At 46.4% G+C, this 13,055-nt stretch overlaps 1 protein-coding gene across 1 annotated transcript in view; it reads right to left on the bottom strand.

Moving 5' to 3' along the window:
• The window catches only part of LOC119386505 (ATP-citrate synthase), a 108,410-nt gene that overhangs the window by 45,517 nt on the left and 49,838 nt on the right, over positions 1-13,055 (bottom strand). The window contains exons 9-11 of the mRNA XM_037653772.2: positions 11,248-11,366; positions 6,522-6,661; positions 5,201-5,529 (exon numbers count right to left, since the gene is read on the bottom strand). Of these exons, the coding sequence (XP_037509700.1) occupies positions 5,201-5,529; positions 6,522-6,661; positions 11,248-11,366 (588 nt within the window). The remainder of the gene's footprint in view (positions 1-5,200; positions 5,530-6,521; positions 6,662-11,247; positions 11,367-13,055) is intronic.

Below are 13,055 nucleotides of genomic sequence, written 5' to 3'. Positions count from 1 at the left end.
ACTGCACAATGACTACAAAGGTTACTGCAATGGAGGGCTCCAGATTAATTCTGATAATGTTCATGTTCTGGCTCAGAAGAAAATGAGCCTTTGCTGCATTTCCGCTCAATTTGAACCTGACTTTATTCTCAGACGCAAGGCTCTTACTGCGTTGTTGGAATATCAGTGAAAGCGTTCCAAGTTTTAATACTGTAAAGTTTCAGTGTCCAAGTGCCATATTTACCATGTGTATCATCGAGCAACACAAAGGGAAGCGCTCAAAATGGTTTCAAGAGGGCACGGTCGAATGAACATGCTCAGCATGAAATGGTTCAGTCAGATACCAAATGTTTGAAGGAAAAGCATGCCATATTCAAATTCTTGCATTATGAATACAGTAGAACCCCGCTGATACGTTTTTGAAGGGACCGTAAGAAATAAACGTAAGAGATGGGAAACGCAAGAGCCGAAAAACAGGAAGAACGTCAAAATATTTAGTGGTACAGAATTTCATTTCAATGCTTACAAGCAGCACGAAAATTGGCGCGCTCAGCCGCGATCTAGTCGACGGATAGAAACGCGGAGCTGGGGACGGCCTCATCCATAGAAATGTAATCAACGTATGTGACTTTTTAACACCAATAGCTGCAGGCATGAAAGAACTAAGCACACGCAATCACGACCAGCGTGGAGAGTCCGACCGCGAACCGCGCGCACGACCATACGAGCTCTAACCAGCTCATTCTAAAAAGACAGGGCGTGCAAACAAGGACACAAGAAAGAAGTCAGGACACCACAAACGCCGACTAACAACTGAAGAGACGCACAACGGCTGAAAAGAAAGAAGGCACGAAAACTTATCTGCGCATGCCCATGCAACAGGCAAACCTATCAATCCGGCACGCGTGGCGGTCTACGTGGAAGATAACTGTTAAGGCATTTGATTTCATCTTTATGCAAGTTAATCGACGGTTGGCTCACGCATGCGCTACCACTATTCTCGATATGCCATGCTTCAATCATCAGGCGCGTTTCTTCATTTCTATGCCGGTACAACACTGCGCATTCATCGAATTTTGGCGTGCACTTACAATCTCGACAATGTAAAGATAGATTAGAAGGTGAGCCTCCTGTTAGCGATCTCTTATGTTCTAACAATCTCTGGTTAATGCATCGGCCCGTCTGTCCTACGTAGAAGCGGCCGCAGCTGAAAGGGATCTTATACACCACACTCGTACGGCAATCAGTGAATTTGTTGGTGTGTTTTACGTAACAAATATCGGTCCGCTTCTTATCTTTTACTCCCTCATTCTTCCTCTGCACAGCGGCACAAATCTTACCTAGCTTATTGGCAGCGGTGAAAACAACATTAACGCCGTATCTACTTCCTACTTTCTTTAGCCTGTGAGATACGCGATGAATGTACGGTATACCTACGACACGTTTCTTCCTATCGCTTTCTGCAACCATGCTAGGACTTGATACAATAGACTTCTTTAAACGTTCAGCGACCGTGGCCACTGCATCACGAGGATACCCTACATCTAAAAGGCGCGTAACCTGTGCGTTAAAGCTATCACTCATTTTGTGCTCACACGACTTGGTGAGGGCTGACTTAAGGCAAGACATGGCGATGCCGTTTTTTACAACCTTCGAGTGCTTCGACGAAAAATTTAACAGCGGTTTCGACGATCTAGGAGAATACTGCCAGCACACGTGGTTCTTCTGGAACGTTAAGGAAATGTCTAGAAATTGTATTCCATTATTCTGAGGCACCTCTTTAGTAAAGCTCAGCCCTCCTCCATTTAATTCAAATTTTTCGCTCACGGAAGTTACCACCTTTTGAAAGTCCTCACCACTACAAAAAATCAAGTAATCGTCCACATAACGAAAAACCTTAATAACCGAACTACCTAAGGCGCCTTCCAAAAGATTGTCAATCTTGCTAAGGTATAAATCACTAAGAACCGGAGCAACTTTAGAACCAATACATATCCCTGACTTCTGCACATAAACGCCTTCCTTCCAACCTACCAGCGTCGACTTTAAATACATGGAAAGGATTTCTAGAAATGCCCCGGTAGAAACACCACATTTTTCGATGAAAACCGTCTGGTGCTCTTGTTCGTTAATACATTCATTAACACATTTTAACAAGTCCTCATGCGGCAAAGAATAATACAGGTCTTCAATATCCATACTAAAGGCCTTACAACCGGACATGCCAGGAGGATATGTGCCATATTGACCGCGGAATCATGGCGTCAAGTGAGATTTTACCAGGAATGCCTCAAGGTCCGTTGCTCGACTTCGCGTGACGATCGCCGCCAGAAGCAGATGTACGCCGACTGGATGAGGGTAGCTAACCAGCATGCGGAATTCATATGGAGGGTAAAACTTCGAGAACTTCAACCATGTAAGAGGAAGAATATTTCTAATGTTTCACCGCAAAATAACTTGCTAGTCCTTGGAGGAGCTGCCTTAGATGATAGTCACTGCAAAACCCTAGCCTTAGGTCCTAAATACTGTTTTAAGCCGAACCTGAAACCAATAGAAGTTTTAAGTTTACCGCGTACAATCACTAGACTTGTTCCTGAAGAAGAGCGTTCCCACTGCATCTCAGACTGCGTTGCTAGCATCAAGGGCTCTAATATGCATCTCATGTGTTCTGATCCTATCCGGCCTTTGGTTAATTACTGTGTCGAGAAGAAACTCAGGCCAGTAGTTTCAGATAAGGAAGGGTATTTTGTAATTATGCCGGACAGTTTGTTCTCAGAAAAAGCATTAACAGCCATAGAAAAGAATTTTAGGACGGTAAAACTTAAGCCATCGGTAGTTAGGCAACGTGCTGTCGACCTTTTGTTAAGACATAATCTTGAGAGAATAGCTTGTAATGTCAAGAAGGCTAAATCACTTACGTTAGAATTGTTTTTTTCAGCCAAAACACATAAGAACGAGATTCCGTTTCGAGCAATCGTTTCAGAGCAAGGCACCTGGCAAGTCGCTGTTTCTAGTTATTTGCAGAACTGCTTAACCTCTTTGAGTTTTTCAGACCCTTTTCGTATGCGTAATTCTCAGGCGCTAGTTCAGTTCCTCTCAGAAGAGAACCCCGGCTGTTGTAAGGCCTTTAGTATGGATATTGAAGACCTGTATTATTCTTTGCCGCATGAGGACTTGTTAAAATGTGTTAATGAATGTATTAACGAACAAGAGCACCAGACGGTTTTCATCGAAAAATGTGGTGTTTCTACCGGGGCATTTCTAGAAATCCTTTCCATGTATTTAAAGTCGACGCTGGTAGGTTGGAAGGAAGGCGTTTATGTGCAGAAGTCAGGGATATGTATTGGTTCTAAAGTTGCTCCGGTTCTTAGTGATTTATACCTTAGCAAGATTGACAATCTTTTGGAAGGCGCCTTAGGTAGTTCGGTTATTAAGGTTTTTCGTTATGTGGACGATTACTTGATTTTTTGTAGTGGTGAGGACTTTCAAAAGGTGGTAACTTCCGTGAGCGAAAAATTTGAATTAAATGGAGGAGGGCTGAGCTTTACTAAAGAGGTGCCTCAGAATAATGGAATACAATTTCTAGACATTTCCTTAACGTTCCAGAAGAACCACGTGTGCTGGCAGTATTCTCCTAGATCGTCGAAACCGCTGTTAAATTTTTCGTCGAAGCACTCGAAGGTTGTAAAAAACGGCATCGCCATGTCTTGCCTTAAGTCAGCCCTCACCAAGTCGTGTGAGCACAAAATGAGTGATAGCTTTAACGCACAGGTTACGCGCCTTTTAGATGTAGGGTATCCTCGTGATGCAGTGGCCACGGTCGCTGAACGTTTAAAGAAGTCTATTGTATCAAGTCCTAGCATGGTTGCAGAAAGCGATAGGAAGAAACGTGTCGTAGGTATACCGTACATTCATCGCGTATCTCACAGGCTAAAGAAAGTAGGAAGTAGATACGGCGTTAATGTTGTTTTCACCGCTGCCAATAAGCTAGGTAAGATTTGTGCCGCTGTGCAGAGGAAGAATGAGGGAGTAAAAGATAAGAAGCGGACCGATATTTGTTACGTAAAACACACCAACAAATTCACTGATTGCCGTACGAGTGTGGTGTATAAGATCCCTTTCAGCTGCGGCTGCTTCTACGTAGGACAGACGGGCCGATGCATTAACCAGAGATTGTTAGAACATAAGAGATCGCTAACAGGAGGCTCACCTTCTAATCTATCTTTACATTGTCGAGATTGTAAGTGCACGCCAAAATTCGATGAATGCGCAGTGTTGTACCGGCATAGAAATGAAGAAACGCGCCTGATGATTGAAGCATGGCATATCGAGAATAGTGGTAGCGCATGCGTGAGCCAACCGTCGATTAACTTGCATAAAGATGAAATCAAATGCCTTAACAGTTATCTTCCACGTAGACCGCCACGCGTGCCGGATTGATAGGTTTGCCTGTTGCATGGGCATGCGCAGATAAGTTTTCGTGCCTTCTTTCTTTTCAGCCGTTGTGCGTCTCTTCAGTTGTTAGTCGGCGTTTGTGGTGTCCTGACTTCTTTCTTGTGTCCTTGTTTGCACGCCCTGTCTTTTTAGAATGAATACTTACCAACTAGCTCAGCTCTCTGTTATTCTAACCAGCTCGAACTCCTCCCGTCCTCCCACAAATAACGATGATGATGAGTCTACGCCAACGCGATGGCAAAAGTGAATGCCAGTCTCGAAGGCCTTGCTTTCGCGGGCAATTACGTCATAGACGCCATGTTTGTGCAATCCAAATCTCAAAGGCTATGCTTTTGTTAATAATAAATGCCAATCTCGAAGGCCTTGCTTTCGCGAGCAACTACGTCATAGACGCCATCTTTGCAATGCGAATCTCGAAGGCGATGCTTTTGTTTGCATCAATCGAAAGATCCTGTTGCTTGCGCCTCTAATGCGGCTAATGTTACGGTCAAACCAGGAAAAACTGCGAGAAAATGCACCATGGCCGCTCTCTTTGGTAGTCACTCGGCCGGCTCCGAGCGCACTTCGCGACGTATCATACGGGAACGGTCCGACAGTTACGACGTAACAGCGGGGTTCCCAATACATTGTATCCTATGGGAGCTATGCCGGGACCGGCGGAAAACGACGTAACAGCCGGGAAAACGCAGCAGTGAGGAACGTAACAGCGGGGTTCTACTGTATAAACATTTTTAAACACATGCACCGCGAGTAAAAGACAGCCTACCTTCATGCCACCGGGCAGGAGGAAGTTTGCCGTGGTGACATTAGGCTCGGGCATGTCGGGCACCTCGCGTCGTCCCATGGCCATGGCCACGATGGCCGTCATGTGGGTCTCGGGGCCGAACACGTGCACGGGCACGCCGAGGGTGCGGCCGACTTCCTTCATGACGCGCAGCCCTTCCTGGTAGTTGGGGCCCGCCCGACGCACGAACACCGACACCCCGTGCTCAACCAGGCGCTCCCTAAACTCCTGCAGGGCCTTCACGATGCCCTTGAAGGTGGCCGCCACATTGGTGAAGTTGGCTATACCACCTCCAATGATGAGCACCTTGCCTGTGGACAGAGCACTCAATAAGACTCGCTTTTCGATGGCTAGGGCATGCATAACGATTCACCTACTAATGAATGAAGGAAGACAATTCTGAGGGCTCGTTTCTTTGTTTGACCCGACGTTAATTAAAACCAGCAGATAATAAAGCCAATGGGGAGGTTAATTGTACTGTTTTTAGAGTATTGCAGTAATTGTGATATAGATGTGAAGAAAGTAAAGTGGATGAAAAGAGAGCTTGCCGCTGGCAGGGACCAAACCTGCAACCACTGGATAACGCACCCGATGCTCTACCAATTGAGCTACGGTGGCGGTCATCCTCTCATCCATTTTGTCGGGTATTTATGTGCACGCAAACCTCTTGAGTATTAGTCAACGCCGCTTGCAGCCATGACGAGCTTGGAACTTTTTTTTCTTTGGCAGCTGGTGTCCCATATCACGTGATCTTTTTACCAGCGGACAGTTGACCAATAAACTTGTACTACAGTGGAATCTCGTTGATACATTTTTCACGGGAACAGGAAAATAAAATGTATTATGCAAAAATTGTATTAACCGAAGAGGTTGGCTGGGAGTAACGTTGGCTGGGAGAAAAAAAAAAAATGTATTAAGCCACGAAGCGCATTATGCAGAATCGTATCAACGAGATTCCACTGTAGTAAGAGAGTGCCTCTGGCTAAACAATATTATTTGCGTAAGGCCATTTGTCTTGTGGGGCTTCACAAATCCTCTTTGTTTTCTTTGCATGTGTGTACGTGTCTTGTGCTGTGTAGCATCTGATGCTGCGTACCCCTTGTGCATAAAATTCAACACAGCACAAGAACTAATGTGCGATCAGTAGCCCGCTGCAGGGGTTCAATAATTTGCATGCACAGATGATGACTTCAACAATGATTCCGGAGACAACATTCAATAGACTGCATTTCCACAAAGCTAAAAGACTGCTATGCACCGTTTTCTGCAAAGTTGCAAGTTCCAGCAGAGTTGTAGTGCTCACCGTCGGGATGCTTCTCCGAGTGGGTCATCAGGCCCAGGATGACCTTGGCATACTCGTACGTTTGCTGCTCGGTGGGTGCGCCGGAGTACTCGCCATAGTTGGCCAGCTCATTCGCTCCGCCCAGGTCACACACTGTGTCACTGCACACACACGTGGCTAGAGTTACAACCTAGCCGTTCGTTCAATACTTGGGCTGCAATACACTGGCAGTTGAAACTAATGTTATTTTTTGCCCTACTTTGAAGCAACGCTTTCATTATTTGTACGAGGTGCTACCCAGAAGTTTGGCCAATTTGGTCTTTAAAAAAAACATGCTCACCATAACTCCCTAATTATAACCCCCTTCCCCTTTCAAAGCAGTCTACATGAGTGTATATATACACCGATCCCAGTGTTTCTGCCACAATTCCATGTATTTCTGAAAATCTGAAGGTGTGTGTTGAGGACCTTCTGTGATTCAGACTGGATCTCTTCAGTGGTGTGAAACCAACGCTCTTTTGGCCTTAACTTCATTTTTGGCAACAAGGCCAGAGACGGCAAAGGTCACGTGAGCCGAGCATGTGCTGAAGTATTGATACACTTGGATGTAACAAACCGTCAAACAACGAGTGATGTGTGAGCGGGCCCATTGTCGTGGTGAAGCCAGTTCTTTCATTTCTCAAGACATTCATGGCGAATGCTTTCTTTTAAGTTCTTCAAGGCCTCAGGGTAAAAAGTGACTATTCAGAGTTTGTGCAGGAGGCACTGAGATCGGGCTAGTTGGTACTGATCCATATTTTCTGTAAGCGCGAAGGACACGCGCTTGTCCTGTGTGCTTCGATTGTGTTACGTGTCCTTCGCGCTTACAGAAAATGTGGATTTGTGCAGGAGGCACACATTCCTTGTGGAACATTCCGTGACGATAAAAAGAACAATTGGCATGGATTTCACATTGCCACAAATGTGACATGTTTTTTTCGGCCACAGTTCATGCGCCGACTTCCAATGTGATGACTGCTGTTTTCTTTTACAGAATGTGAAGTTGGAACCTGGCAGCATAGCTTTGTCAAGCAAGCGTGTGGCACATCATGTAACTGGAAATGTGCGAGAGGCAGGCCCTGCTAAGTACAGTAAACCCTCGTTATAATGAAGTCAACGGGACGGCAAAAAAATTCGATATAAGTGGTAATTCGATATACGCGACTGCCCCAAAAAAGCTCAGCAAGTACAGCTAAATTAGCCATGACAACTTCGCAGAAATGGTATTCATTGAAACAAACCTTTATTCACGCACAAAAAAGTCAGTCAGCTGGCTTTGTCGGGTGCTTCGGCTGGGCGCGAGGAATGCCCGCTCCAGTTTGTTCAGGCAAATTATGAGGTCGTGGTCGCCACCCCAAAACTCCACTCTATTTCGCAACAGACGGAGGATCTCCTGTGTTTGTGCCACTGTTGGTATTTCGCGAGGCTGTTCGTCTAGCGGCTCTTCTTCCTCATCAGGGCCTCCAAGCAAGTCGACTATTTCGGCATCCGTAGCTGGGGCAACGACGGGTACATCTGCGTCAGCCATCGCAAATGATTCAAAGTTGCCTTCCAGATCTCCGCCAACGATGCTGTTCACAGCTTCGTAGAGATCGTCGCAGTCCTCGCAGTCGTCATTAGTGTCTTCTGCATGCGACCGGGAAAATCCGGCATGTGCAAAGCAGTTTGCAATCTTTGCAGGTGCCAGTTCTTTCCATGAATGGCATAGTAAATGCACTGCTCCAAGTAAGTTGATGCTGTATCCCTTGTTGGCATTGTACGCAACGAGCATCCGTTGTAAAAGACTCTTCCGGTATAACTTTCGTGTTGTCTCAGTAATGCCTTGGTCCATGGGCTGCAATATCGCGGTCGTATTCGCTGGTAGAGATTCCAAAGTGATCGCTTGCAGATTTTCAATCTTGCCATGGCTAGGGCAATTGTCGATAACAAAAAGCACACGCCTTTGCTTTGCCCTAAACTTTCGATCGAGCAGGCGCACATACTCTTCGAAAACGGCTGCGGTCATCCAAGCTCGTCTGTTGCTTCTGTATATGCAATCTTTGGGTATCGTTGCATTGCGGAAGCACCGGGGCTTTGCCGCCTTCCCTAGTATCAGCAAAGGAAGCTTGACTCCTCCCCCGTCGCGTTAGCACCGAACAGCACTGTAACGCGTTCTTTGCTTTGTTTGCATCCTGATGAGGTTCCGTCCGGTGTAGTGTACGTGCGCTTGGGCAATATTTTGTTAAAGAATGCCGCCTCGTCCAAGTTGTAAATGTCTCTGTCTTCATACTGCTGAAGTAGGGCGCTCAGCCGATGCTTGCGCCATCCGTCCACGACGTCGCGGTCCACGGCTGCACTCTCACCAACGATCGATTTTGAAGACACGCCGTGCCGTCTCTTGAAATTTTCAAGCCAGCCGTTGCTGCACTTAAAATCTTGCTTGCCCATTTGGGCGGCTAGGGCTTCGGCTTTTGCGGTCAATGCAGGCCCATTTACAGGAAGGTTTGCACTTCTAGCGTTTTTCAGCCATTCGAGAAGCGCTCTTTTCACTTCAGGATACATAGAATCACGGTTGCGCTTTCGTTTGGCTGAGAAACTCTTCTCGAAGCCGTCCAGTACGGCATCCTTATTCTTCAGAACAGTTGATAATGTTGACGGTGGTATTCCGAATTGTCTTGCGATTTCAGACTTCTGCCGGCCTCCTTTTTCCACCTCACGTATCAGCTGAACTTTCTGCTCCAATGTCAGACACTTCTGTGCGGGCACCGGCGGTGTCATTTTCACTTGACGGTCACTAAAAGCACACACGATGCATACACACAACGCCACGGGTTCACACAGACCTCGCACAACACACGTGCACGAGTGCGTTCCAAACACGGATGGAAAAAACCCAGGGAGCACGCCAAGGCATTGGCTCTGTACTGGTCACGTGACACCACCGGCATAGCCAGTGGCGTAGCAGGGAGCAGCCAGCATGTTTACAAAGAGCGAGTGCCTCCGGCGGTTGCCTCCGTACCGGAGTAGGGCGCGGAGGAGGAGGGTAAGATCCGCGCCGCGGTGACTCTTACGCCGTCTGCACTGGCGCTTTAGCACGGCAACGCTAGCGCGAACATTGCTCGCTCAGCGCAGAAAAGGCCGCTTGGCGCGGGTCGTGGACGAAAAAAGCGCACAGGCACTTCGGCGGCCTGGGCGGTCGCTCGCCCGCTCTTAGCGCCGCCGTGAATACGCATCCGCAACTTGTTACTTCGCATTAAGCAGAGCAAGCTATCGACATGCTTCGAGTAATCCGGTCTAAAATACACGCATTTGGGTCGAGACTACGTGACACTTCGACAAAAGCGATAATTCGAATAAAGCGACTTCGTTGTAACGAGGGTTTACTGTAGTTTGCTTGGTGCAATTTTGTTCACTTTGTGCAATGCACATGACGTTACCATGGGAAGTGCAATTTCAGTTTTAATTTTGTGGTACGCAACATACACGACAGATTTTTTTTTTGCTGGCTGTGTGGTGTGGGCAAGTGAAGCATGAGCGCGGTGAGGATGGTGCTGGCAAAGCAGTGCAAGTGACTTACAATCGAAGGAAAGGTAGCCCTAATCGAAGAAGTGGATTAAAGATAAAGAGTCCAGATGAAATTGAGCATCACGCAAGGATTTGGCATTCCCTTGTCTATACTCTCGACATTGGTTGAAAAACAAGCGGAAAGGTGATCGATGGGTTTCAACAGAGCTTCTCTAGCAAGCAGAATAGACCTTTTTTCATTTTTCTGTGCTGCCCTCTGCCATTTTGGCCGGGGCCGGAGCTTCGCAGTGTGATCCGAGGCGGACGGGCTCACCAGAACAAAAGCCCCCAAGACCGAAAGGCGAGCGGAGACCCAACCACAGCACTTTGCGACTTTCACGCCAGGGGATGGGCATGTGCGCCGTGAGAAAGGCAGATTGGGTTGAGGATCGAAGTTCCCAGACTCATTTCCAGCACCACCACTCGTGGTGTGGTGGCATAATGCGAGAGCAACCGGTCACCACAGCACTGATGACAGAGAAGGCCAACACTCTGGCCTCACAAATGTGCTACATCAATTTCAGTTCTAATAAATGAAACGATGTGGTGTCAAAGCCCACACAAGCAGCATTGTGGACACAGCCACTGTAGAGGTGCCAGAACAAGAAACATGCTTAGGCTGCTGCGAAATAAAGCGCAGTGGCAAGGACGATCACCACCGCGTGTCCTGCGTAAAGCAGCATGTGGATGTGTTTCTTTAGGTTCAAGTGTTACCACGAAGCAGAGCATCCTTACTCGCTCTTTCTGCACTAAATAAAATGCCAGTGCAGCAAAACACAGCTGGTTTATATCTCCGGTACATTTTTATTTTTTCATTGAAACCTTTACGAAGAGCCAGTTTAGTTAAAGCCAGTTTTGCTGAAAAGGTGTTCAGTACTAATGAATTATTTAGAATTGACTGAACTTTTGAGCACAATTTCCACAACTTTGCTTATCTTGAAAACCCTTATTTTAAAATTCCTTCTCGTTTTTACTACTTTCAAGATAACGAGGTGTTACTATACTTCAACAGTGCCCGCTTGATGAAGCTGCCCCAGAATACAAAGATATTTTTAGAAAGAACATTACACAGAATTCTGTATGGTTGGGAAGGAACTTATGGTTGAAACAGAAGGACAGCACCTGAGGCAATGAGTAAAAAGCTAAACATTCAGTGTAGACAGACCTGTAGATGACCGAGGCACCGCCTCCCGCAACCATGGTCCAGATGCGGCCTTTGGCATTCAGCACCGTCAGCTTGAGGGATGCACCACTCTTGGAATCCAATTCAGCAATGTAGGCTTCCTGCACAGACGGGAGCAAAGAGGGCAAGGACCATGTTAGCTTGTTGTCAGACACTGGGGATCTTATACACGAACTCACCCACATCGTCACACCACTGCAACAATATCACTCAAACATCACCTGCCTACAAGCTTATGCATCAGAGCCCTACTAGTACCTGAAAGACTTCATATGATGGGTTGTAACAAAAGCGACAAACACGTGGCAGGCCTACGCTTCTAGCAAGTTTGCCTTTATTATATTAATTTTTTAGGAATTTCAATCTAATCATGAATAAGGCATGCAACAGCCGAAATAGATTTTGGAGCAATTTCTGTAGCAGCAAGATGTTGCTTTTGGAGCAAGAAATCCCAAATTTGGAGTAGTATAACAAAGGCTTACTTTCAGAAAACAAAAAACAAAAATATGTACAAACCACACAACATCAGCTAACTCGTACTGCCGTAGTGGCGCGTTTGCCATCTGCTGCCATCACGCCTCCGTGCATTTCCGCTGCTTATTTGTGAAGACACCACCGCACGGTGGCGTGATAGCGGCGCCTTTGAATTTCTGGCCTGCTTCACCTCATAAATCTTCGGCATTGCGGCAAAAATGACTTTCAGACTTTGCTACTGTCGCAAACAGATCGACTCGCGAAAGCGCTGGTTCGAACCTACAAGATGATAGACGCGGCAGAGTTGGGGTCTTCAATGAATGTCTTTCCGACCCGCAATTTGGGCAGAAAGTCTTGAAAAATCAGACGCTGAAGAGTTTCAGCGTCCGAAATTTTGGACGTTCTCATACATTGACGTCTACGGGGCTGGTGACGGTGCCGCGAAAGCGTCCGAATTTTCGAGCATGTCCGGAAATGAGGAGTCCGAAAAACTGGCAGTTGACTGTACTTAATTTATCATAAAACAAATTTTACAGCCAAGCTCCACTGAGCGAAAGTTTCGTTGAAGTGAAAACAAAGCCGAAAAATGGTTCGCTGTGGTGCGAACTTTGATGCATTGACTTCTATTGCAAGCTGATGGGGAACAAGAAATACTTCGTTGAAGCGAAAAGTTCGTTGAAGCAGCGTTCGTTGTAGCAGGGCTCCACTATAGAGCAACGAGGCATTATTATAAAGCGCATAGTATCACACAGAAGATTACTTTTAAGGGCTCGTTTTTCTTTGTTAGACACAATATTAATGAGAACTAACAGACAATAATGCCAAGAAAAGTAGAGGGGATGTTATTTGTGGTAATTAGGGTATAAATATGAAGAAAGTAAAGTGGATGAAAAGATAACTTGCCGCCGGCAGGCACCAAACCTGCAACCTTCGAATAACACGCCCGATGCTCTACCACTGAGCTACGGCGGCGGTCATCTCCCCGTCCACTTTATGGGATATATATGTGCATTTAAACCCTAGGAGTGTTAGTGCCGATCACAGCCATGACGGCGAGTGTGGAACACTCTTTTTGTGCCTGTTGGCGTCACGTAGCATGTGATCTTTTTACAAGCTGGCAGCTGACCAATAATCCCTTGCATAATGCCTGAAGGCATCAAGTCTGCCAGAACGAGACCCTTGCTATGAATGAAGGAAAGGAGATGACTCTTAAGGGCTCGTTTTTCTTTGTTAAGACACAATATTAATGAGACTAACAGACAATAATGCAGAGGAAAGTAGAGGAGGTGTTATTTGTAGTAATTAAGATATAAATA

Source organism: Rhipicephalus sanguineus, chromosome 3 (assembly GCF_013339695.2).
Source record: "Rhipicephalus sanguineus isolate Rsan-2018 chromosome 3, BIME_Rsan_1.4, whole genome shotgun sequence".
NCBI classification, from domain to species: domain Eukaryota; kingdom Metazoa; phylum Arthropoda; class Arachnida; order Ixodida; family Ixodidae; genus Rhipicephalus; species Rhipicephalus sanguineus.
This window is presented reverse-complemented; position numbering and strand designations above follow the sequence as displayed.